This window comes from Apis cerana, linkage group LG16 (genome assembly GCF_029169275.1).
Source record: "Apis cerana isolate GH-2021 linkage group LG16, AcerK_1.0, whole genome shotgun sequence".
NCBI classification, from domain to species: domain Eukaryota; kingdom Metazoa; phylum Arthropoda; class Insecta; order Hymenoptera; family Apidae; genus Apis; species Apis cerana.
In genome coordinates, this window is record NC_083867.1 from 6613563 (window position 1) to 6641298 (window position 27736).

General features: G+C 28.1%; 3 protein-coding genes, 1 long non-coding RNA gene and 7 other non-coding genes across 14 annotated transcripts; 5 read left to right on the forward strand and 6 right to left on the reverse strand.

Annotated features, from left to right (window-relative positions):
- Positions 1-869: 869 nt before the first annotated feature.
- LOC107999754 (uncharacterized) lies at positions 870-2570 on the reverse strand. Its single transcript, XR_001766420.3, has 4 exons — positions 2448-2570; positions 1795-1887; positions 1534-1626; positions 870-1215 (listed from the first exon to the last, which is right to left on the reverse strand). It is a non-coding gene; the product is annotated as an uncharacterized LOC107999754 (long non-coding RNA).
- Positions 2571-3222: 652 nt separating this feature from the next.
- On the forward strand, positions 3223-15144 carry LOC107999770 (aromatic-L-amino-acid decarboxylase-like). Of its 3 annotated transcripts, none has more exons than XM_062086786.1 (9): positions 3223-3298; positions 11624-11863; positions 11981-12214; positions 13065-13194; positions 13345-13605; positions 13836-13953; positions 14049-14136; positions 14293-14493; positions 14581-15144. In XM_062086786.1, the coding sequence occupies exons 2-9, from the start codon at positions 11663-11665 to the stop codon at positions 14872-14874; spliced, it is 1527 nt and encodes a 508-aa protein (XP_061942770.1). In that variant the 5' UTR covers positions 3223-3298; positions 11624-11662; the 3' UTR covers positions 14875-15144. The 3 variants fall into 3 exon arrangements, with proteins under 3 accessions (XP_061942770.1, XP_061942771.1, XP_028523421.1); XM_062086787.1 differs by lacking the exon at positions 3223-3298 and adding an exon at positions 8923-9030; XM_028667620.2 differs by lacking the exon at positions 3223-3298 and adding an exon at positions 10846-11063.
- On the forward strand, positions 5150-5268 carry LOC114577793 (U5 spliceosomal RNA). Its single transcript, XR_003698125.2, has one exon. It is a non-coding gene; the product is annotated as a U5 spliceosomal RNA (small nuclear RNA).
- Trnat-agu (transfer RNA threonine (anticodon AGU)) lies at positions 5649-5722 on the reverse strand. Its single transcript has one exon. It is a non-coding gene; the product is annotated as a tRNA-Thr (tRNA).
- Trnaa-agc (transfer RNA alanine (anticodon AGC)) lies at positions 6175-6247 on the reverse strand. Its single transcript has one exon. It is a non-coding gene; the product is annotated as a tRNA-Ala (tRNA).
- Trnap-agg (transfer RNA proline (anticodon AGG)) lies at positions 7534-7605 on the reverse strand. Its single transcript has one exon. It is a non-coding gene; the product is annotated as a tRNA-Pro (tRNA).
- Trnap-cgg (transfer RNA proline (anticodon CGG)) lies at positions 8022-8093 on the forward strand. The gene has a single exon. It is a non-coding gene; the product is annotated as a tRNA-Pro (tRNA).
- LOC114577789 (U5 spliceosomal RNA) lies at positions 12458-12580 on the forward strand. The gene has a single exon (XR_003698121.2). It is a non-coding gene; the product is annotated as a U5 spliceosomal RNA (small nuclear RNA).
- On the reverse strand, positions 12901-12972 carry Trnap-agg (transfer RNA proline (anticodon AGG)). Its single transcript has one exon. It is a non-coding gene; the product is annotated as a tRNA-Pro (tRNA).
- Positions 15145-15271: 127 nt separating the features above from the next.
- Positions 15272-19724, forward strand: LOC107999755 (spermine oxidase-like). The gene is made up of 6 exons (XM_062086788.1): positions 15272-16255; positions 16349-16699; positions 17061-17252; positions 17913-18238; positions 18380-18658; positions 18753-19724. Exons 1-6 carry the CDS (start codon positions 16128-16130, stop codon positions 18923-18925), a joined length of 1449 nt encoding a protein of 482 aa, XP_061942772.1. The 5' UTR covers positions 15272-16127; the 3' UTR covers positions 18926-19724.
- On the reverse strand, positions 19363-27553 carry LOC107999757 (aromatic-L-amino-acid decarboxylase). 2 transcript variants are annotated; one of them, XM_028667621.2, is made up of 12 exons: positions 27407-27526; positions 25442-25539; positions 24616-24705; positions 24381-24501; positions 24134-24247; positions 23922-24041; positions 23709-23838; positions 22709-22857; positions 22522-22633; positions 22238-22446; positions 21968-22168; positions 19363-21865 (listed from the first exon to the last, which is right to left on the reverse strand). In XM_028667621.2, the coding sequence occupies exons 3-12, from the start codon at positions 24693-24695 to the stop codon at positions 21659-21661; spliced, it is 1443 nt and encodes a 480-aa protein (XP_028523422.1). In that variant the 5' UTR covers positions 24696-24705; positions 25442-25539; positions 27407-27526; the 3' UTR covers positions 19363-21658. The 2 variants fall into 2 exon arrangements, with proteins under 2 accessions (XP_028523422.1, XP_016915260.1); XM_017059771.3 differs by lacking the exon at positions 25442-25539 and having other exon boundaries at positions 27407-27553.
- Positions 27554-27736: the final 183 nt, after the last annotated feature.

Genomic DNA, 27736 nt, shown 5'->3' on the forward strand with positions numbered 1-27736 from the left:
AATCCTCAACGTCCATTGGACAATGACTGTTCCGCGAGTTATCGATGGGATTTAACAGATCGAACGTGGACGGGGAAAAGGAAGATATCGTGTCGGATCACATTTGCGAGATACGGAGAACAATAGGAGATTCGAAAAAAAAAATTTCGAATTTTTAACAGGATACGTTTTTGATAATTCAACGTATCATAATGATTAAACGATTAAATAAGATTGCATTTAATGATAATCGATTTATATATATATATATATATATATATATATGGAGAGAGAGAATAATGATAATTTCGTTCTTTACTTTTTTTGAAGAACAATAAAATCTTTAGAGAAGAAGTTTCTAATTGATAAATTGTATCTACAATATTCTAGTGGGCAGTATATATAAAAACTTAGACAATCGCGTGCAAAATAAAAATAATGCACGTTTCAACTTCGTGTTAATAGATAAGAATTAGTTAGAATTGTTTATAAAAGATATATTTCTTTTAAAAAAGAAAATGTTTGTTATTCCATAAAAAAATCTTTTATTTTTTTAATTTTATATGTTGGTAATATATTGCGGAATATATTATATGAATTTATCTTGCTTATTGCTGCATATTTTTTAATGCAAAACAGCAATGTGTAAAATAATCAAGCTCTTAATAATATGAAAAGATGATAAGTAGAGGAAGAATTAAGAGAAATATTATTTCTATCGTGAAACACTAAGCATGTTTTTAACTAAATTTATTAAAAATAAATTCAATAATAACTAATTTTCTTTTTATAAATTTCGATTTCTAAAATATAATAAATAATATAGAATAAATATTATTTTGTAATAACATTGCGCAATTGGAAAATATGACAGAGAAAAAAATATTTTTTTATAATATTAAAATAGAAATATGTTTTTATTTATTAAAAATATGTCATTTTTTTATTTATAACCACGAAAAATTTCGATTTTTTATTTTTTTTTATAACATCGTTACATAATAATAATATTCGTATAATTAACAATTTCAAAATATGATTAAAAAAAAAATTTTAACTTAACATTAATAAGAGTACTAATAAGAGTTTAATACTAATAATCGTTGTTTTTATGCAAAACAAGAAAACTAAAAATATTCATAACCTATTCACAGTTTCCTGAATTATCGATAAGACTTGATGATTACATGGGTATAGAATAGACGTGACATCTTATGGAACTTAGTGTCACGTGTTCTGAAATACCGACATCAAAAAATCAAAGTGTTTCTGACGCCCTCTATAATTCATTATGATCAATATAAAAATTATATTCCATATTAATTATTTACAATACTCAATACTACGAATAGAGTATTGAGACAAAAAAAAAAGATATAACGACTATCAAAATAATCTCTTTAATATATCTTTTAAACCATAAACCATGCTAACCATAATTAGCATATCTTTTTTTTTGTTTTTCGATATTAATATATTATAAAAAAAATTATAAAAGAATTTAAAATAAATTATAAAAGAAAAAAATAAAAGAAAAATAAAGATTAAACTCACTATGCAATTCACTATTAGATATGAACAATCTGCATTATCATCGATGTTGCCGTGATGATCCATGGGAATTTTTATTTTTTTAAACCACTGATTCTAACATGTAACGAAAACAAATACTTATAAAATAAATAAATGCAGTCTAAATTATAATTAGCAAAAAAACATTGGTTCTATATTCGCGACTGTTATAATTAAATTTAATTGGAATTATGGTGCTCTAAAAAATATTAAAAATATTATTACGAAATACATTGACTCTACCGATCGTATTGCGCGCGCGCATAAAATAAGTTTCTTCATGACGTCCATATTGGAACTTTTCCCGCCTTCTTACACCAATAATCAGCTAATAATCTAAACAAAAGAAAATATAAATTTTTAAATAAATGTATAAAATATAGATATAGAATTAATTGAATATAAAACAATAATCATATAAAATAATAATTCATTTTGATAATATATAATATGACTATTTATAATTCTAACCTACACTCTTAAAATGATGAATAAAGGAAAAAGAATAAATTAGCAAGATTTCCAATTATAATAAGAAACGTAATAACATGTATTAAATAAAGAACAATCTATTAACGATAAAGAATAACTATGGAAATAAATACTATATAACAAATAAATCATACACCTCAAGAAAAAAAAATTAGACATCTAAACGTATATATATAATTATCGACAATAAAATGACATTCTGCGCCATGATTAATTATCGAATTATAAATTAAAAAGATCTGTTTGGTAGTTCAACAAGTTATAGGTTGTAATGCCAAAAATCGAAGATACAATTGAAGGAAAAAGCATAGAGAAACTCAAAGTTAATTAATTTCGTTATTATAATATCGAATCAATTAAATAAATATAATATTTGATTACAAAATAGGAATAAAATTACTTACTGCATAAAAATTACGCAACTCGAACCTATGATACGTCTTGTCACAATAATTTTTGAGACGAGAATAACACCATGTATCATTGGTTCGTTTAGCAGCTCTCTAATTGGTTAAAATGATATTAATTACTACTGCTCTAATTGGTTTATTTATAACTGGATGGAAAATTGAATATTGTATATATAAAATTTGAATTATAAAAAAAAAATATATAAAAATACCCTTTAAAAATAAAAATTCAGAAATATAATAATAAAAAATCTGAAACACAATAGTAAATAAAATAATTTAATTCTTATAACAAAAATTTAATATTGATTACAATTGTAATAAAAAAATTAATCATTATAAAAATTTATAATTTTGAATAAATAAAAAAATATTTTATAATGTATAATAAATAAATAAATGGATAAATAAATTAATAAAATAAGATTTTTATAAAAATAAGTATAACAATGTTATACTATGTTAATATTAATTTAATTTTATATTATGAAAGATTTATATTACAAATAAAAATAAAAAATTGTAAACTTATCGATTATTATATTCCACAAAATCATTTGCCAAAATCATATATTTTCGTTAAATTTTTATAAATATAGAATGTTACGGACAAGAAATCATATGATATCAAATTTTCATAAAATATAAATAAAAATTATTACATTATTTTATTTAAATTTTAATAATAATATTTTAATTCTCACGTGACTTAGTAAAAAAATCACTAACTCATTGCCTCAGCCAATTAGAAAGTCGTTAGAGCTCAGCAGTTAGACGAATTATTATGTTGTCAGTCTGTTCGCAAAAATTATGGTAGTTTTATATATTACACAGATACAGATCATGTAAGTACATGAAATTTTTATTAATATTGTAAATATATATTTACATATTTATAAATTATTAATCTTGATTAATCTGTATGTGTTTGTTTAATTATTTATCAAGCTTTATTATAGCAAAATCAAATAGTTTTTTGCAGTTTTTATATCATTTTAAATAGATCGTTTATTTGTGACCGGTAGTTTGTGTTATAAATTTGATCTTTATATATTTGTTTTATGATTATGATTTTTATTGTAATAATATTGTTATTTGTCGTTTGTTGTAGAAAATATTAGCTTATCTAATGACTTTCATGAAAATTAGATAATACTTTATTGATCTTAATGAAAGATGTACATAGAATATTCTTTCTATTCAAAAAGATGTTCGATGTGTGATTCTATTACGTATTATATTATGTTATATGTGTTATGTCTATATTACGTTATATTATGTTCTGTGTTATATTTATATTATATTCGTTGCTATTAATATCTCTTAGAATAAAGAAAAATATCCTTATCAAGACGTTCGCGTTTGTAAACATTTGATTTATTGTGTCATATTTCATTCCATTCCAATTCAATAATTGAAATCGTATTGCGGATCATGAAAAATCATTGTATTATCGAAAAAGTGACGATTATATACGAACAATTCATATCAGGTATAACCTATTTATAACATGAAATTAATATTTAAATACTTATTCTTTTATTTTTTTTTCTATTGCTATTTTATTAATATATATATTAAATAATTTATTATAAATTATTATAATTAATTATTCTTTGACAATTAAATTATTCTTTTTTTTTAAAATCTGATTGTTAGAATTATTGTTAAATGTCATAAGTTTTTAGAATAGAATTGTTTTAATACAATCATTTTTATTTTAAATATATTTCATATATTTGTTATAAAGATTTAATTTTCTTTTATGTATAAATTAATTTCCGAGACAGATATCAAGCTGAGAAAAAAAGATTTCAACATGTTATTGATACCATACTATTTAACACAATGATCAATCAAATGATTCTTTATGATGTTGGCTTTTGTATTGAAAATAGATATTTTTATTTTTTTTTATCATCATTGATTTTCTTAAATAATTTATAATATATAAATATGTAATAATTGTGAATTTTAAGATGAAAATAAAAAAAATTGAATAAATTTTTATTTCATTAATTCGAAAAAGATTAAATTTATTCTTTTTTTTATTTATTTAACTCTGAATTCATAATTTTAGAACATAATAGTTGTAATTAAATTTAAATTAATTAAATTTAAATTAAATTAGAATAAAAATGTTTATTCGCCGATTATAATTTCAACGTTTTTTATTTTTTCTTTTTTTTTTTATATCGAAAATATTCATTTTATAAAACATTAGGTATCTTAAGAAGATTGCAACACTGAATCATACAAGATACTTGAAGCATTGATTTTCGAAGTCGATATTTCAGAACATATAATATAATTTCCTAAGGTATATCTAATTTCGTTTCTCGGATGTTGCTTGCACTATTATTTGTTGGTAAATGTTCATCATTACAATGGATGAATGAAAAGAATTACCTGGTATTACCTACAAACAATAAGTTGACGTGTACGTTTGACACGAATAATTTATTTTTAAAATATAAATAATATTATAATTATATAATACATTTAAAAAAATATGTATTTAATAATACATATAATATGTATATTTTATAATATGTATTTTGTATTCTTGTATATTTTTTTTTAATATAAATGCTTTTAAATTCAGTTGATGTATAAAATGGCCACTAGATGGCTTATATTCTCACTAGTAGAGAGCTATATATAGATGTACATAAGGATGTAAAGAAGTAGAATTGGTACTCTGGTTTCCCTTCAGACCACGTACAAATCTTTCGCCTTTTACTAAAGATTTCCGTGGAGGGGAACAATTGATGAGTCTGAATTAATTTTTTGTGTGCCCGACAGAAGTTGGGCCGTAAGAAATAAAGAAACAAAATTTACTTTAATTTTTGCAGATTTTTTTCTGTATTTGAAATATAGATTTGATAGATTTATCATATATTTTTATGTATTTATTTAGAGGTCGCAAATTTTATTTAAAGTAGTCAATGTAGTAATAAAATATCAATCAAAACAATATTTTTTGTACTTCGTCATAAAATATATTTGAAATAATTTCATTCAATATACGCATAATTTCAGTATTTACGTAGAAACAATTATAAAGTATTAAGTATTAAGTATAAAATAATTAAAAAAAAAATTATATTTACTATTAATAATTGATATTTTTTTTTGTAAAAAAAACTATATTGATCCCTTTTTTATAAACCAAATTTAAGGATCAAATATGTTAGGCTCCGGAGGGATTCGAACCCTCGATCTCCTGTTTACTAGACAGGCGCTTTAACCAACTAAGCCACGGCGCCTTTGTGATCAAAGTTTCTTTAATATCGTAGATTTTTCTAAAAAATATTTTCAATACAAATTAAGTTATTTTGGTCAAGAAATTATAGAATATTTTCTTAAAAATTATTAAATGTTTTTTATATAAAAACTATTTTTTTATTTCTTCAATATATATTAGATTTTTAACAATTTAAATATATTTAAACTATTAATAAATTTGCAAAAATGTTAAATATCTAAAAATATTTTTTAGATGTTTAAAAAATATAGATTTTATGATTCAAAAAAATATAAGAAAGAAATTTAATCATAAATTAATAATTTTAATTTAGAATTACAGATGAAATTTAATTCTCAATCTTATAAGTTTTGGAAAATAAAATGTATAATGATCTTAAATGGATAAAATAAAATGAAAAATTTAATTAATATTATATATATCAAAAAATAAATTGTTATTTGTACAACAAATTGGAGGCGCCGGGTATCGATCCCGGTACCTCTCGCATGCTAAGCGAGCGCTCTACCATCTGAGCTACGCCCCCCGTGTGAAAAGTGTTTTTATTTTACAATTTTCTAGTTATGTCATACAATCAATTTTCTAGTATATGTCATACAAATCTAAATATTACGATTGTAAATTATATTTTTAAGTGAAAACATCCATTTAAGACTTAAAATTAGATTCTATCGAGTTAATAACAGTTAATTACAATAGAATTAGTATAATATATTTTTCTATTTTAGAATAATTAGAAAGGTCAAGGAGAAGAGAAGGGGAAGAGTTTCTAATACTCACTTAAAAAATTATCATTTCAAAAATTAAAAAAAAATTATTTATTGTAATATTTAATTTCAGAATTCGCGCGGAAAATTTAATAATTAGATATAATTCTTTTTTCTCTTTTTTTTATTTATTGCATATTAGTTTTATTACAACTTTTGTTTAAATTTTGATCTTTTAAAGATCATTCTTGAAAAATATGACATGTAATTATGATCTATTAACAAATTACTCATAAGTATTGTTAATGATTAATAATTGTGTGTGATATTTCATTTATGTAATAGGAAAAATTAAATATGAATTATTTAGCAAAAGAAAAATTATATAAAAAATGTCATTTCAGCAACTTTTTCCTATATATATAAAAAAATACTGCTCGCTTTAGTTTTTTCAATATTTGTAAAAAAAGCTATTATTAGATAATATTTCTATATGCATGTATTTATAATATTGTGTGTATATATAATTTATATAAAATATTTGAAAATATGAAACATTGAATTACACATGCATTAAATAAAGAAATATATAAATAAAATATATTTTTTAAATTAATAATTTATAAAAGATATAATTACATTAAAAACTTTTCCAATTTCTTTATAATATTTCAAATGAATCGTTGATCTTAAAATCTGTAAGATGTATATTATTAATATAAAATGGAATGATATAAATAATTTAAATAATTTTTTTTTAAATTTTTAATTTATTTTATTTTAAAACTGAATAGAAATATTTCTGAATAGAAATGAATTTTCTTAGAAATTAATAAAAATTCTTTTTATCTATTCTATCAAGGATATCATTAAAAAATTTTATTTCTATATTTTAAAATTATCCATCAATATTTCATATTGATATTCCATCAATATTTCAATATTTCTTTATATGTGTTCTATATTTATTATTATCTTAATATTTACATTATAATTTTCAGAAGTTTATCATTTATTATAGATTTTGTTTCTTCGAAGCTCAATTGGAGAACATTGGTAGCAATATAGATGATTTGAAAAAAGATTTTAAAATCGAAAAAAATATGGGCTCGTCCGGGATTTGAACCCGGGACCTCTCGCACCCTAAGCGAGAATCATACCCCTAGACCAACGAGCCAGATTGAAAAGTAATTCTTTCACCGCAAATATCGTGAAAAATTATAAAAAAATAAGTAATATACTAGTAGGATTAAAGTTCTCCAATCGATACTAATGCTATATTTTATATACTAAGCGAAATACTTATTTTAATCGATTATTTCATCTTATTTCTATAGTATAAATACAAAAATAAATACATATTTAACATATATTGTATTTTATTGTATTGCAAAATTGTATTATCTCTACTTTAAGGATATTTGAAGCTATTTAAAATAATACAAATTATTTAAGGTGATAATGTTCATAATAACTATATAGAAATTTGAATTACTATTATTTATGAATGTTAATTTTAACATGTTAATAATTTGATTTTATTTATTTAATCATGAGCTTGGTGATGGTTAACATAAAAAAAGTTTTCAAGATGGCTCGTTGGTCTAGGGGTATGATTCTCGCTTCGGGTGCGAGAGGTCCCGGGTTCAAATCCCGGACGAGCCCTGTGAAGCTTATTTTTTTGTTTTCTTTTTATAAATTTCTTAGTTATTTTTTACTTTAAATTTTATTAATTATACAATTAACAATACATTATTTCTTTTTAAATGATGAATGAATAACTTATTGAAAAATAATAACATATTTCAATAAGTTATTAATTGACTTTATCACTTGAGATAATATCTTTATAATAGATAATATCTTTATAACAATATATTATTGATTATTAAAATATTAAAATATATGGAAAAATTTTAGATTATAATTTCAAGTAAGCCAATCAAACATTTTATCTAAAAAAATTTTTTTAGAGAATTTTTAAAAGATCTTAAATTTGTGAAATATTTTTGAGGAATCGAAAAAGCTATTCTAAAAGCCAAAACAAATATAAAAATTAGTATATAAAATCAATTGAAGTTTATTTAACTCAAAAAAATATTTAATTTCGCTTTAGATAAAGCAAGAAGTGTAAAGCAAGTGTAACGAAAATTATTTTATTTCTATTATTTTATTTCTATTTTTTTTTCTTAACAAAAACTTCAATCCAGTAAATAAACCATAATGGTATTTTTTACGTTAATTTTTTTATTTATTTTAATCTCTAGAATCGACATTTTACTTATTTATAGCATTTTTAATTATTATTATAAATTAAAAAGAAGTAAATAAATATAAAAAATGAAATATAAATAATAATCTTATCTAGTTGTGTCATTAGGTTATTATAAAGTGATAAATACACATAAATATATATATATATAATATACATAGATATGCAGTTATTTTATATTCCATAAATGACTAACGGTTTTCAGAGAAGGTATATAAAGGGGATGGTTTCGCAATTATTACAGTAAAATTCATTCTCTTGTAGATGAAAGTTGATCTTTTTAAAAATTATTCTGAGCATTTCGTTGTATTTCACTTTCAAATATTTCAGGTAAATATATTTATTTTTATTTAATTAGTTTACATTAATTTTACATTAGCATACAATTTACACTTACTTTACTTTACGATTTAATTTATTTAATAAAACTCAAATGAATTTTATTAACTTATTTATTTATTCATGAATTTATTCATTGATATTATTAGTTTTAATTGTTAATTAGTAAAATTGAATAATGTATCATTTTTAAATATAAATATTGTGAAAAATTATAATTTTATAAATAATTTAATAATATTTTAATAGAATTATATTAAGGGAAATTAAGGAAAATTAAAATATATAACTAATAAATTATTAACTATTTTATATATTATATATATATATATTTTATATATATTTTATATATATTACTATTTTATAAACTCTATTTTTAAATTCTGAAAATTAAAAAATATAGAATATCTGAAATTTTAATTTCATTAAAAAAATAATACAAAATAAAGATTTTTTTGAGCAATATTCCAAATTATTTTTATTTTATAAAATTAAAAAAATATTACAATTATCTTCCGATCTAATCAAAAGTACAAAATAGAAATTGTAATATTAGATACATATTGATTATTTATATTTCCAGCTTTAATCTCTATAATAAAATTTAAATAAATTGATTCATTATTTATTTATTTGAATATGTATATTATATAATATTATATATTATGGTATATATAAATTTAAAAATCTCATATTTTATATTTTTGAAATATTTGAAAAATTCAATTAAATAATAATTTATAGAACATTATTGATACTTTGTTTTTAAGTTTATTTAAAGTTTATTTTCATTTTAATTTATACATTTATAATATATAATTATCATAAATTATATTATATATGTATATATATATATATATGTTAATTAAATATTCTTTAAATATTTCTTAAAATATTTCTATTTAATTATTTCTTAAAATAAAAAATTATTAAATATATTATTATGTTAAATACATTATTTATTATTTTTTCATATTTATATATTATTATTATTATTATTATATATTATTATTATAAGAAATTATAAAAAATAATAAATGTAGATAATAAATATAGATTATCAGAAATATTTCTTTAAAATATGAAGGCCGTCATGCATGAACGCTTCGAATATGTACTTTTCCGGGTATTAGAATTAATTGAAGGACATTTTTTTTTGTATTTTATATTTCTTTACATTATTTTTATTTATTCAAAGAAAGAAATATATTTTTTTTTACCTTTTATATCCTGAAGAAGGAGAATTTAATAAAAAACAAAAAAATAATTTAGAAATTAAGATTAAAATTTGACAAATCAATAAATACACACACACAAACACACACACACACATATTAACAATGATAAATCACAGTGAAAGTTAAAAAATTCGTATATATTATCACAATTTATTTACATAATATAATTATTTTCGATTATTTAATCTATTTTTCAAATATTTGAAATTCTAATAAATTATATTATTTAATAATGTTTATCCATAATTATATTTTAATTATATAATTCTCTACATTATTGTTCATTATTATTCATTGTTATTCATTCACTTCGTTATGTATTCATAATCATTTCAATTCTTATTGTAACATTTGATAATAAAATTTATCGTAAATTATCGTAGATTATGAATTTTTAGAAATTCGATTTGAAAAGCATGTTCGATTTGATTGCGAAATTCTTTTTGAGATATAGAATTTTTTCTGTTTCTTCCACGTCACGTGGATTAATTTTTTGTATAATTATGGTGAAAGCAGAGAGGAGAAAGTTTTCTATGTGTCAGCATTTAACTTTATTTAGCGCGCTTCAAGCGAATTCATTTCTTCGTGAACCGTCCTCGGCTCAATATCTGTGTCATAGTGAGATTCAATTTCAATTTAAAATTTCGTGTCAATTTATACGACATTTTATCAAAAATATTCGACGATTCGCGAAAAATTAATTTCAAAATTTTATTAAAATGTTTCATTAGTTTGTGTTCTAATATTATTAGTTTGTGTCCTATCAAATCAATATCAAAAATAAAGGTATGTTTTTGCTATTCGTGACTTTTTACGGTTTCATTAATTCAATTTGTGAATTTTAATGAAATTTGTTTTATTTAGATCAATTATTTTATAAAAAATTAAAATTATAGACAAATAGTATTTTTAATTATTTCTATTTTTATATTTGAATTTATAAATAATAACGTATTATATTTGAAAATGAATTTCAATTTGTGCAAAAAGTATATCAAATTAAAATAGAAAAATATAATATTAATTGCATACAAATTAATTCTCCTTTTCCCAATTTGATGGAGTAATGTTCAATATGCTGATGAATGAATATTAGATATTAAAGCTTACAGATTTATCAATGAAAATGTTTGGATTAAAAATAATATTTGTTTAAATAAAAAATAAAAATATAATTAATTATATATAAAGAACATATCATGTTTTTAGTTTTTAGAAAATAACAATAGTAATAGATAGTAATTAAAATCTACTTAAAATATAATTATTTTACATTGTTCATGAAATAGATCATTCAAAATTTTTTCTTTCATTATTCTAATTGATTTAATATTTTGATTTAACAGAAATAATTACAATTATTATAAAAATTGTCATTTTCAATAATGGAAACGAAGGATTTCATTGATTTTGGCAGAGCAATTATCGATTTTATTGCTAATTATACGGAGAATGTGAGAGAGATCAATGTCCTACCGAATGTCGAACCAGGATATCTTAGTAAACTGTTGCCGAAAGAAGCACCACAGAAGCCAGAAAGTTGGCAAGAAGTGCTCAAAGATGTGGAACGATACATTTTACCAGGAGTAAGTAATTTCATTATGTATAAATTTTTTTTTGTGTAAAATAGTATTAAAGAATTAAATATTTGATATATTTATCGTATATGCTACATTTTACTAATTCAATTTTTCTATTTTCAGACGACTCATTGGAATTCCCCCAATTTTTATGCTTTTTATCCAACAGGAAACTCCTATCCCGCCATTATGGGTGATCTTTTATGTAATAGCATTGGTGGTATAGGATTGTCATGGATATCTTCTCCAGTATCTACCGAACTCGAAGTAATTGTAATGAATTGGCTTGGAAAATCATTAGCATTACCAGATGAATTTTTAAATTGCAATGGAAGTCGTGGAGGAGGTGTTATAGAGGTAAATATTATTATTACTAATGCTATAAAAAACTTAACATTTTTTAAATATATTATATATTATATATATTTAATTATATTAAAAGAATTTAAAAAAATTGTATGAATTACAATTAGTATTTAACAAAGTTTATATTTTGATGACTCTATGTTAATATCTTAAATACCCACTAGAGGGACAACTTTCTCGCTTTTAAAAAAGATACTAGCATGATATAAATTTTAGGGTTATGTAAGGTGTTACCAACTGTGGTTTCCCTTCAGAATTCGGATAAATCTTTCGCCTTTTACTAAAGATTTCCGTGGAGGGGAACAATTGATCAGTCTATACATAAATTTTTTATATTACCTTGACTTTCGTCGAGGTTCATTAATATCATTTCAAGCGTAAATTCTACTTGTAGGTATTTTAACATCAAAATCCATATGTTCTTTTTTTTTATTTGAGAAAGAATTAAAGATAAAAAAGAACATATTATTTTACTTTTATGATGGTATTTTAATTTATATTTTATTATTAGTTATAATGTTTAATTATAAAGATTTCTGAATTCTTAATATTTTATACCAATAATAATAATGTTATCATAAACAAATATTTATTTATTTTCGAAAAAGTGTGATAATTAATTATACAATTATTTTACGATATAATATTTTAATAAAATTAATATATGAAAAAAAAACGGGCTCGTCCGGGATTTGAACCCGGGACCTCTCGCACCCTAAGCGAGAATCATACCCCTAGACCAACGAGCCACTATATTCAATTGTTTTTTAATTATTAAGGAAACAAAATAATTGTAATAACAAAAGGAAATAAATTTAAAAAATTATTTTTGTTTAATTAGGGATCAGCAAGTGAAACAACATTATTATGTTTGTTAACAGCAAAAGAACAAACTGTGCACTATATAAAAAGTCTTCATCCAGAATGGGAAGAAGGTTTTATCAAGGCCAAATTGGTTGCATATACTTCTGGTATTTATCCTATCGCTATCCCCCATTTCAATCTTGATATAATTTCTTTATATTTCTTAGTATTCTTACGTAAATAAAGAACACGTAAACAATTCGAAGAATTATAAATTGTCTGTTTTTCAATTGTTTTTTCAATCTTTTATTTTACAGATCAATCGAATTCCTCGGTAGAGAAAGGTGCTAAGCTAGCGTCAGTTATCATGAAATTTTTAACTACCGATGAAAAATACGCTCTTCGAGGTGAAACATTACTCAAAGCGGTCAAAGAGGATTTGAAGAAAGGTTTGATACCATGCTGCGTAATAGCTACATTAGGTACCACTGGTACATGTGCTTTCGACAATCTTAAAGAATTAGGACCAATTTGTAAAGAATACAATATGTGGTTGCATATCGATGCTGCATATGCAGGTCAGTAATTTTAATTTTAATCTTCATCGATCACTTTTTAAATTAAATTAATAAATATATCAGAATTTTTCTTAAAAAATTTTTTTCCTCCGATATCATAAATTTAAATTATGCATATATTTATGTGGGGCAATTATATTTTTTTATAGTAATAGTAATAATAATTCTATTTTGATTTATTTTTGATACTTTGATAAAAATAATGATTGTAAATTTTATTATTTTCACAGGTTCCGCATTCATTTGCCCTGAGTATCGATACTTAATGTGCGGTATTGAATATGCCGATTCCTTTAATGTTAATGCACATAAATGGATGCTAGTAAACTTTGATTGTTCATTGTTATGGTGCATATATTTTTCTTTCACGATAATTGAACAATTGAACGATAATATTAGAATCGAATAAAAATTTATCGATAATTTATATTATATCTTTTTAGGGTAAAGGATTCGAAGAAATTTACCGAAGCTTTCAATGTAGATAGGATTTATTTAAATCATAATAAACCAGGACTGCCTGATTTCAGAGTATATATATATATATTTATTTATTTTATTAAATAAACGTTTAATTAAAAAATATATAAATATCTTATCGTATTTTAAAAATATCTTATATAATATTTTATTATACATTTTATAAAATTAAATAATAGTTTTAATTCTTTAACTTTTATTTTTTAGAACTGGCAAATATCTTTAGGTCGCCGATTTCGTTCGTTAAAAGTTTGGTTCGTATTACGTATTTATGGGATCGAAGGTATCCAACATTATATACGACACACAATTGAGTTGGCTAAAATGTTTGAAAATTACGTTAAAAGTGATTCCAGATTTGAAATGGTAACCGAAAGATCCATGGCTCTATGTTGTTTCAGAATAAAGGTATCTATATAAATTTTAAATAAGAGAAATAATATTTGATTTAATAATTTTAATATTTCGAAAAATGAAAATCATTATTAATTTTAGGGTGACGATTGTTTAACCAAGGAGCTTATCGATCGATTAACAACCGGAAGAAAGATTTATGTAACAGCTGGAATGTGTCGCGATAAAATAACCGTCCGATTTGTGGTAGGTTGTCGTTTGTCTCGCGAAGAGGATATCACCTTCGCGTGGCGCGAAATCACGAATCATACAACAGAAATTCTCAAATCTTTGAAACATTCTTCTGTGAAGGAAGAATCTTTTAAATCTACGAATGATATAGTGACGAGGATCGAATGCTTAAACTTTGAATCGAAAACGCAAAAGATAACGTAAAATATATTTTTCATCATTGACAATTTATAAAATGAAAAATCTTTTAGATATAATACTTCGTGAATAAGACTCCTTTAAATTATAATATATTCGTATAAGAAATATATAGCTTGTAATTTGATTAAATATTTATAATTATACGTTAAACATATATCGATAATAATTATTTAAAATTAATAATTAATGTTAATTATACTACTTACGTTATATACGATATATTGTACAATATTATAATAACATAGAATATAATTATACAATATTATCCTATGATCCTTTGTCTATTGTAGTTTTAATATATAATTTACGATTCAAACACCGAAGAGGAGTAATAATTTTAATCATTTATTTTTATCGTGATCCAAGGATCAAATAAAATCTTCCATAGTTGGCTATGACTAATATTCTCGACAACAAAACATCATAACGGTAATGGTCGTTTGTTTGCGCGTGTGATATGCTCTCTTCATAGCAACGTTCGCCAATAAGGAACTCACCTTAATTACATCTAAATTCTTATCAAGATAAAGCTCCATCGTCTTCATGAACAAATTCACTAGTTCCGATCATTCATGTCCAATGAAATGCTACGTGCGAGGACCAAATTATCCTTTCGAACATTTCGAACAGTTCTAATAAGGTAGATCCAGACAGTCATACATTTATTAGTAAAAGTCACTGACATTTTTAATGTCAATGATAAAAGTTTCACGTTTCGAATTTTTAATTACATTCTACGCGCATTTTTCAACAGAAGCAATAAATAATTTAATAACAAGTTTTCTCGTTATATCTCGTGTAACGTTATAACAAGATATTTGATTTTACAAAAGATCTTATGTGAGGTTGGAATTTGTGTTTAATAACTCCATCTACTGTCTATGTCAGATTTAAACTGAGAATTTTAAATTAACTTCAAATTTCAATCCTTTCTATTCAATTATTTTACAATTTTCTATTTTTCTGAACGATGATTAATATTTTTTTTTTTTAATTTTTAATTTTAAATCGGACGACAATTTTCAATTTTACACGGTCAAATTCACGGTCAATCCCGTAACAATCCCGATGACATTTTTATCTTTATCGCCTTCTACGATTATTTAAATTATAAACAGAGCGATAAGATTCGATTCTCGATTGAATTTTCGTTGGATTCCCGTAGAAATTTTGCATCGAGTAAAGAAGGAGGAGAAAAGAATATACCACCATGTACGAAGCTGGCCAAATTCGAATCGTGTCAATTGGATCCTTGTATGCTAGATCCATGCAAACCGGAACCGACGGTCGTAATCATCGGCGCTGGGATGGCCGGACTTTCAGCGGCGCATCGATTGGCTCAATGCGGTCTTCAAAATTTTACGATATTAGAGGCAACGGATAGGTATATCATTCTACGAACGCGTATCGCATATCGCACGGATGATACACCGTGGAGCAAGTATTAAAATAAAAGTTGGATCGCGTTTGTTCGCAGACCAGGAGGTCGAATCCATTCGTGTTGGTTGGGCGACGTGGTGGCCGAGATGGGCGCCACCTGGATCGAGGGAGGATGCGTGGCGAATCCTGTATTCACTTTGGCTGCCCAAGAGGGTCTTCTGAAACCGCCCCTGTTCAGGCCTGATCCGAGTCGTGGACTCTTTTGCACGAGCGACGGCCGTGCTATCGATCTTCCCGTCAGCATTACGGCTTATCATACATTTCGACAGATCGAGCAGCAGGCGGCAACTCTTTTCTCCCTAGGTTGTGGCCGGACCCACGGTACGTTGCTGAATTTCATGGGCGTCCGAATTCAGCAGGAGCTCCACAATTTCCCGGAGGAGCAACGGTACAGTTGCCCAGGTCAACTGCAAACTGTATCACCAGTGATGTAAAAGTAGTTGTAAATAATATTTTAGTATTAACAAGTTAACAACGCCATTTTTTAATATTAAATTACCCCGTTTTAGATAATTTGACAGTTTCTTTTTTTTCTTTCTTTCTTTCTTTCTTTTTCTTTTTTTTCTTTTTTTAATCAATCGTCCGATCGTTTCGATTTCTTTTACCTCTTTTTTCTCATTACTTTAGGATTGGACAAGATTCTTTTAATCGGAAATCTCATAACGTTACTTTACATCACTGCGTTTTTAAAAACACGATATCCGAAAACCGTTCTCCTTCTATACCGTGATCGATTTTGCCTTTTTCAGATATGACGCGGCCAGGGTGATGTATGGAATGACGAACTGTGTGAGATGTCGATGCGGGGACGATCTGTCCTTGGTCTCCGCCGATCAGTTTGGAAGTTACATCGAGATACCTGGAGGAAACGTGAGAGTGCCCCTCGGATACGTTGGAGTACTTGCACCGTTGTTACGAGATCTGCCGAGCTGTGCTCTCAAGTTAGTTAAACATTATCATTGCAAACATCGTTGACATCGTCATTTTTCCCGTCCCTTTTTTCTTTTTCTTTTTAAATTATCCTATTTTCCCGTTTTTAACAAGTATCCATCGATCGATCTTTTCTTAGCAATCTTGTTCCCAAAATGTCAAAGTTAAAACGTATTTTCAAAATTCAATTGATAGATGGAGCCGAATGAATATTTGACGATATAGGATCGTGTTGCACTTAGATTTATTAATGGTTATTATTATTAGCGATCTATGCTGGTGTCGAAATTTATTTTATCAATTCTAAAATTCGAATAAATCGATTGAAAGAATTTCATTTTGATATACATTAATACTCACGGTATTTCCGGTGTGTTTCCACCGCATTTCCTTCCCTATAAATATATATTTACGTTTAAAAAGATTACTCTGATTGGATCGATCTTATCTCAGAATATCTGGCCGAAAATAGATCATTGAAATTATTTAAAAGAACGTATTTAAAAGACATCTATTCGCGTATAACGAATGAAAATCACTTCGAAATTCGATTTATCGACAGTATTACTATTATTGTCGTTATCATAGATTAAATTAAATTATCATCTTCTCGCAATTCTTAACTCAAACTTTAAAGTTTGAGTTTTATATATATGTATTTTCTGTATCAGATATTGTAAACCAGTAAGTTGCATTAGATGGGGCGCCATAAGCGATTCTTGTCCCCGAGCAGTGGTGAAGTGTTGCGACGGGGAAGAATTTCCGGCCGATTACGTGATAATCACCGTGTCCCTCGGTGTTTTGAAGCACCAACACGACAAGCTTTTCTGCCCTGCATTACCAGCGGAGAAAGTGGAAGCGATTTGCAAATTGGGATACGGATACGTTAATAAAATATTCTTGGAATACGCGAGGCCGTTTTGGGTTTGGAAGGAAGGAGGTCTTAAACTGGCTTGGTCAGCTGACGAGCTTGCCGATAGATGCGATTGGGTGAAAGGTATTTCTTCTCCTCTCGATTAACGATACTATATTTTACGCCAAAAGAGGAAGAATATCTCTCTCGATATCCTTCTTCTCTTTCTTTCTTTCTTTCTTTCTTTTTCTTTCAAACGCGCCTGTAATATCGATATTTCCGCAGGAATTTCAAACGTGGAAGAATTATCGACTTCCCAGCACGTTTTATGCGCGTGGATTTGCGGCCGAGAAGCGGCCGACATGGAATTGTGCTCCGACGAGGAGGTGGTCGAGTCAATAACGAGAGTTCTTCGACAATTCACCGGTGATCCTACACTCCCCTACCCAGCAAATCTTCTCAGAAGCAAATGGTGCATGGATCAATATTTTTCCGGTTCGTACAGTTATATGGGATTGGAGAGTACCGTTGGTCACCAATGTGATTTAGCTAGTCCGTTGCCAGGTACGTGCTTTCTTCTCTCTCTCTCTTACAAATAATATTATAATAAAAACGTCAGTTCTTCCTTTACCTAACACGATTTCTTGCACGTGCGTAGGTACGTGCGAACCTATACCTCCGATTCTTTTATTCGCTGGAGAAGCCACAATTCCAGGACATTACAGCACAGTACATGGGGCTAGATTGAGTGGTATTCGCGAAGCTGAGAGGATAATACAGTTAACGAAACGATTCGGTGGTCCACCAAAGAATACACCTGTCAAAAGCTAAATTCGTCCAAATATTGAAAGAAATTGGTATGCGTCATGGTAAATGTGTCTGTTTCTTTTTTTTGTCTAAAAAAACAGAATAATTGTGTTTAATTCGAACAACATCTTTAACCATTCCTTCAAAAATTCAAAGAAACCGCAGAAACATCGATTACATTACATATTGTGTAAAATACGAAGTGATAAGTTTTTTGAAATTTTATAGAAGATATATATATATCTTTTTATACCTTTTCTACTTGATAATTATATTATTGGCAGCTGTAACTTTAATATATATACACTTATATACCGCAAACTGTTCATTTTAAGTAAAGAAATGTCTGATTGACATTTTGTAGGTATTGCAATTTTTATGAAATAAAAGCTAAATGTGTTGATAAAACTGAAAGGTTATTTAATCGGTGAGAATGATAAGTGAATGATAGAAATTCTAGATCAAACGTTAAACGGTGTTTAATTACATTCAATATATATTTTATTACGTACACAACAGTAATGTTCCTACACGTATCTTCAACGTTCACGTATGTAACAAACATTTGTTCGTTTCAAAAAGGAAAATAAATATTTTAAAGGAATTTTTTACAAAATCGAACAGGTACGTACGTACACACACACAGTTACATTTTGATTTATTACTTTCCGTTGGTCCCATTTAAGCAATTCACGTTATTGCATCGAGAAAACGTTCTTACGATTCAGTTGAGTGATAAGTTATTACTAATAACGACAATTAATTCGCTTATATTCGATTTTAAATGCTAAATTAATGCTTTTTTTCCTTCTTTTTTTTTTTACTATAATCATGACGCAAATTATGCTTTTGTTATATATTTTTAGATATTATTTGTTATTAAAAAATAGATAACTTTCCTTAAAAAATAGATAATATCCCTTATACATCAACCATGTTATATAAACGTGTAATAAGAAAGTAAAAACTTGTGTGCATTCGATCAACCAGTGCGTTTGAAAGTACACGTTTGTGAGATTTTTTTCACAATTATTTCCTTTAAGAACGTTTTTCTCGTTCGATAGACCAAACAGTGCAAAGTAATTTCTAGATCTATTTATTGTCCCAGTTGCAGCACTACTTTATGTTATAAAATGCCATAATTATACTCGATATTGTTTCAATAAGAGAAGCGTACAATTGTAATTGTAAGGAAAATTGATTGATGCTTGGATCGCAATATCGTAGCTCGAGTAAGATCGATGACAAACGAATATATCGATAAACGAGGATCACTCGAAGGCAAGAAGACGAAGATATTACGCAGATGTAATACTTATAGCTATTGTACAATTGATTAGAATACAAAAAATATAACACGTATATCAATATCATAGAATCATGACATTTAAATAATTTAATATAATATAAAATATTTAATTCGGATATAAATATAAATATTCGTTTATTTATCCAGTTGTTTAAGTATCTAATATGTGAATCTACTACAATTATTTTACGCAATATTAATTTTCCTCCTACATGCTGGGACATGTAAGTACATCTGTGAACAAATTAAAATTAAAATATTGATATTTATTTCATATTTATTTCACGGACACGTGACCTTTTATCCAACTTTCCTTTAATTTCTTTACCACAGTGTATTGGAAAACTTCTCTCTATAGAAGTGTTAATATCTACTATTATAAAACGTAAGTTAGAGCAACAACTTTTTCTCTTTCTAAAAGATAAAAGAATAAAGAAATTAACAACAATAATACAATTTTAAAATTATACTTAAACTTTTCTATCGAATCGAATTTTCGCATCGATCGCAAACACGATCGAATTCAACAAACGTGGAACAATTCGTATTCTTACGCTACGAGTCAAGAAATATCTAAGTACATTACAATGTTACATTAGTATCTTGAGTGGATACAACGATGATATAATACTTTATACTATACTATACTATACTAATACTATACTTTCACAGAGTTGTTATTATCTAAATGACGAAATTCTCTTATTTTGAAACTTTGCTATTAATTTTTGTAATAATAATTTGAAACTAATAATAATAATAATAATAATAATAAGGAAAAAGATATTCTCGTGTATTAAAACAGATTAAATTAATATATTTTATTCTATAACAATCTAAATATATACTCGCGAAATGCACATGTGCCAACAACTGCGCAATATTCTTGCTAAAGATACACACTGCGTGTCTCCGTCGGTAGTAGAAGAAAGCGAACTAATAGGTCCACAGAATACATTAACTATGCGTTCGAAAAGTGGCACAAGGAGACACGAATGTATGTAATATTGCGTTTATAGTAAATTATGCTAGCGTGAAACGATAGTCGAGGAACGATCTTTGGTTACTTTCTTACATGGGATTCGTCTGAGTTATCTTTATATCAAAATACGATATAACGCGTAAAATAATTTTTAATTAACAACTCGATAAATTTTCTTGGAATATTTTCTAAATTTTTTTTTAACGAAATAATGAAATAACAACAAATATTTTTTATTTTACGAACGAAAACAATTTTTTGCAATATATGTATAATAGTATAGCAAAAGTCGAACGACAAAATAAAATTCAAATCTGCGAAATAAATAATAGAGCGCTTACTTGTCTCGATCGTCCGCTCACGTTCTTCAGATCAATCAAGATCGATAAAATGTTCTAAGGAGCTAGGATTGGTTGCAAGTTGCAGGCGCCAAGGAACGGCAACCACGAGCTATCTGAGCCCGCCATCACTTAGAGACGGACAGGTCCTCGAACACCTCGTCCGTTCTAAGCTTTATCTCTTTCCAAGAGTTCTGGATGTCTTTGCTCTCGCTGAACCGCGAACAAATTGCGAACCGTAGAAAGTACATATCTTTTATCTTGGACGGAACCAAATGAATATTTCCGGCGTTGTTGATTTTCTTCAATAACGTCTCGTTTAAGTCGTTCGATCCCTGCGAATTTCATCCATTTCGTTACGTGACAACGACGATCTTTTCTTTCTTTCTTTTTTCCTTTTCTTTTTTTCGAAATAAAGATGAAAAGAAGATCCGTACCTTCAATCGGAAACAGACGAGTCCTAAAACGACCTCCGCCACGATTTCAAATCGTGGATCCGATAGAACCAACGCCTCAAATTCATGAGCCTGTTCGACGTGGTTTCTGATGTATCGTTGAAGATTCTCCACGCCATAAATCCTCAACACGAACCAAAGCTTCAATGCTCTGAATCTTCTTCCCAATGGGATTTGCCAGTGCTGAGTGAAGGAAACAACATTCTGTTACAAATTTTCTACTCTTATAAAAAAAAAAAGAACAACATTTACCCTGTAATCAGGTGGAGATCCTTGTATATCGGACCTTAGGTACAGGGGATCCATGTTAAAGGCATTGATCATATAAGTCGGATCTTTCAGCCACATGGCCGAGCAATCGAAATTCACCAGCATCCACTTGTGCGGGTTGAAATTGAAGGAATCTGCCAATTCGATTCCTTTCATCAGATATCGGAATTCCGGGCATATGAAGGCGGAGCCTGGCGAGGAAAATGATGGAAGATTAAAGAAACGAATTGTGACTCGTTATCGTCGTTTGCATTTCCTCAATTTACCAGCATAAGCTGCATCAACGTGCAGCCAAATATTCTCGCGATTCGCGACGATACCCAACTCATCGAGGCGATCGAACGCGCACGAACAAGTTGTTCCCAGGGTTGCAACGACCTGCACAACGAATATGATTTTCAGTTTTAAAATACGTCAATTTGAAAAACCGACGAATCGAAGTGAAAAGCTTACGTAGAACGGTATAAGCCCTTGCTCCTTGTCCTTTCGGATGGCTTCCGCTAGCGACTCACCACGAAGTTTGTATTTAGAATCTACCTCTAACAGACGGAATTTTACGCCTCCTAGAAGGCCGGCTCGTTCCACGGAACTATGAGCTTGACCTGAAAGATAAAAAATTATTTATCTCTCGCGTAGAATCGAACAATCGAAATTATTATTACGCTTGGATCCTTTTCGATCTCTCGATAGTACAATGATCAGCAACGATCACTTCAACGAGGAATAAATAGAACAAAGGGAAAAAAATAAAGGAGAAGAAACAGTTCTCGTTACTGAAAGAATAGCAATCCCCGTGGGACGAGATATTATTCCCTTTTCCATTCAGACGGAGAGCGAGTTGCAAGTTGGAGAATTGAAAAATCGCGAAACGCTTTTACCCGAGGAGAGCGGGATTTTCGCTATTCGACGTGCCACCGAGGAGAAGAGGTAACAGGAGCGCAGAACGGTTGAAGGGGGGTGGAGGTGGGTGGCGAAGGGTGACAGGGTTGAAATAACTCGAGTGGTTATTACGCGTTGCCATGGTGACAAAGTGCTGGCTGATGAAGTGGCCCAGCCCCCAACCCTCGGCCCGTCATGCATCCCCATCCCCCGTGTTCGTCGCGTGCCTTTGTCAAACGTTAAAGAGCGCCGGCCAACGTCATCGTTAATCTTGTTCACGGAAAATCTCGGTTGGCTACGATCTCCAATTTTTTGTTATTATTTTTCCGAAATCACTCTCGGAAAGAGGTGTAAAAAAAAAAAAGAAAAAAGAGAATAATTTTACTTCCCTTTACTTTTTCGCGGGAACGTGACAATGTATCGTATTCGTATATCGATAGAGTTTACGAAATATCGTTACGCTATTATAACATCTATGCGTTACACGACAAGCCAATAAATCGATGAATATCGAGAGATGAGACGCGTTAACGAATTTTAATATACAGGGGAGACAGGATTTATTATTACTTACAGGAACTGTAGGCGATTAATTTTCCAACGATCTCGTTATCCGTCCAGTCGGGATGTTGTTCCTTGACCTGCCTTATTTTTTTTGCCTTTGCACCGAGAAGCGCGACTAAAGTGGCCTCGCTCGCAGTTCCCTGTATGTAAATTGATCAATTAAATGTCGTTTATTGTGCGTAACTGAACGTTCCGGAGCATCGATCGGCAACGAGGAAATTACCTGAATGACGGCCCCTCCTTTTCCACCGCCGGAAGCTAGAAACTCTTTCGGCAAGTCTAACATTTTTCCTAGCCAGTCCAACATTATTACTTCCAGTTCGGTGCAGGCGGGACTTGCCAACTGTGAAAAATTTAATTGGAGGAAGAGATGGAGATGAAATTTATTATTATTATTATTATTATTATTATATTGGTTTAATCAATTATTTCTACCCAAGAGAATCCGATGCAAGCAATGGCACCGCTGAGCATGTCAGCAACGATTGCTGGATACGATTGGGCTGTTGGAAAATATGCGTGAAATTTTGGGCTGTGCCAGTGAGTGATCTGGAACAAAGTTATTTCTTTTATTATTTTCTTTTCTTTTCTCTATTAATTTGATGTAAGAGCGTCGTTGTTTTTCCCTTTTCTCTTTTAAACGCATGATTTCTGAACGTTAAACAATTGACACGTGACTTACTCCCGGCATTATCACTCTTTCTATGTCCGCCATAATGTCTTTCCAATTTTCTGGCGTTTGTGGAGCTTCCGAAGGCAAAAGGGGTTTTAAATAACCTGGTTCTACCGTTGGCAGTACTCTCCTGTAAATTTTATTTTTTCCCGTTAATACTGTTAAATCTGACGATGCTTGAAATCCAGAAAGGATTTTGAAGAAATTATAAATTGCATTTTTAGTAGCGAGAAACGAGATTTACCTGTCCCTGATATTCTCTAGATAGTTAGTAATATATTCCACCATTTCCTTGGCGAAATCCTTGAAAGTATCGGGATCCATCTCGTATTTTCTGAAAAATTCGATCGATTAACGCTTCAAATTCTGCATATTATTACTATCGTAATAATAATAATTCCTTCGATAAATCCTTCATCGAGTTTTTTAATTTGAATTACAAAATGATCAAAAAGTAACGATCACGCGTTATTTCGCTCTATTGAGATCGTTCGTTCCAATGTAATCTCTTTTAATCTAATTGGTTGACGTTCTAGATGCAATAATGGATAAGATAAGTCTTTTCAACGTAATTCTTAAGAATAGAGAACAGTTCGCGATGAATAGAAAGGAAGCGAAGAAGTGAGAGAGCGAGAAAGAGAGAAAGAGAGAGAGAGAGAGCGAGAGCGAGAGACAGAGAGACAGAGAGAGATTTAATTTACTCATAATGATTCTCATTTTCCATCAAAACAACTTGATTCGCGAAGGAATAACGACCATGACTTATATTTGCGAAGCAGGTACGATTCCTTTCCCCTTTACGATCTGTTACGTTGTGTACATATTCGTCAAACGTGTTTGCAATAATTTAAATAAGATTTTTCACCCATGATAGAAATTTTTTTTTTAGAATAACAAAATTTATGTAATAATCAAATTTCATTGATTTTATTGTGTAGATAATTTTTAATTCGAAATTAGCGGAGTATTCGAAAGTCATGGAAAAATATTTTAAAAACTTTTATAAATTTCTTTTTTTAATTTCTCTTATAAAAAAAAGAAGGAGAAGAGGAAGAAGAACGAAAGATTACGCGCGGATTCTTCTGTAGATCTTGGAACGTTAGAAAATCAGGAATCCCCTTAGTATTTCCGTGATCACGACGACTATGACGTCAATCAATCCTTGGAACTGCAAACAGGTAATTCACTCGTAAAAATGGATCAACTGCTGTGAATGCTATTGACCTCATTGAAACAGATTTATAATATAACATTTTCACGTGTCGAGAAGTATTGATATACGTTTTGGAAAAGTTTTGGAAACAAATTTACCTTCGTCCACGGGAAAATTATTACGTGAAATGTTGCAATAATAAAATGTGTTCCTCTTCCTTTACTTTCTCTTTCTTATCGATTCCCTTGAATTTTTTAACGCGGTTTTATTAAATAAAAAATCAACAAGTTGGCGAGCTGCACTTTCTCCGAATACATTTTACACAATGTCTTTGTGATATTTGGTCTAGATCGACCATGACCGACTATTCTTCAATTTCGAATGTGACGCGAACAAGATTGTAGTTGTTATATTCTTGTACAGAAATCAAGTTTTTATTCTTTCTTGTTAGTTGCTCAACGAAGAAGAATTACACAATTCTTCTACCTTTCAATTTCTAATTACTCCGTAGTTAGTCCACTTTGTTCAAATGCTTGACTAATTGTTTGAACAAATAAAAAAAAAAACAATAAAAAAAGAATATTAATTCGAACAGATTTTTGGAGTAATAATGTTTTTAAAATTTTTTATCGTAAAAATAACAGGAACTTGTGTGGAAACGAGTAATATTACGAAAACGAATAATCTTGTTGCGAAAAGTCGTAACTCATTCAGAGCAAACTATTCAGATATACGATAAACGATCGTAGGTGAAATAACTTGTTCCGCACGTGTATAAATAACGAATTCTCGAGTTTCGATCGAGAGCACGATTCTGTCTTTATCGATTCTTTTGTTTCCTTTCACTATTATTTCGAAAATTATTCCATTCTTTTCGAATAATATCGATCAATTTTACTCGACATTCGAAAGATAAATATCGCGTGAAAACTTTGATATTCGAATTTCGAGAGATTCAACGATGATTACTTCGTTTCATAATATCTTTTTTTCGCAAGATGATTACTATGATTACTATTCTAGTATCTCTGAAAAAATTTCCACTCGTTAGAAAAACTCGTTATTTCGGTAATTCTTAACGAATCTTTAACGCGATGAATTTGTAATTGACAAATTTCTATAATTTAAATTAATCTTAGCGTTTAATTGCACGACATTTGATTACTTGAAGAATCTTTTGTAGAGATAAATAAAGTTTTGGAGCTTTACGATTTATGCAAATTAGATTAGACCTTGGCATTAAAGAGTCGAATTAGTTACAGGTAATCGTATAAGACTATGCATTTTAATTTATGCATTTGGGTATTTCAATCAATGAGACGAAACAAATTTTTTTTTTCTACAAGAATTTCCTTCCATCATCCTTAATCCTTTTTCACGTTCTAGAAATTATTCGTGGAATTCAATTGTTTATTCATCTATCTTCCAATTTTTATAATTTTTCAACGAGATTCAATGTTTTAGTTGAAATTTTTGTTTCTCTAAGCGAGAAAGAGATTTAATTTAAACTCAAACTTTGCACTAAATCTGAAAGGATTAATGAAATTGTTGCGAATAAATATCGAAGACAGATCGATAAAATTATAACAACTCTCAAAATTACTTTTTGTAATCGAACTTAAACGAGGAAATTATCATCGAGCAAATATAACAAATCTCTAAATCTCTCGGAGACATTTAATATTTTTCACTACAAAACAAAAAATTCATTGATTCGATTATCAAATTTGAAAATACGATACAAATAAAAATTCAAATCTGCAATGCAATATCAATGTTAATAAATTTAATAATCCATGCTACTTCTCAAAACAAATTAAAAAAAAAAAAAAAAAAGAAAAGAAAAAAAGAATAATAGTAGAAATCTGCGTGATCAACGTACCAAGATTACGACGCGTTGACAATGGCAGCAGCTGATAGTCGAGAATCCACGTGGATCCGGCTCGAAATCCGCGAGCGCATTCGAGCGTGTGCACGCGAGTGTCCGTGTGAAATTGCCGTCTCGCGACCACGTCGCGTTGCTTTATGTATCGCCCCACTCCGACGGCCACGCCGGATGGCTTTCCAACGATCCCGATCACGAGTTGCGCAGCTAGATCCGCTCGCCTGAATCATCGAATCTCGATCGATCACCACGCCCCGACCTGTGATAAACCCGACTCCGTCCTATTTGATTAGGGTTTGGCCCGCGATTAACCGCTCGCTCCATTCT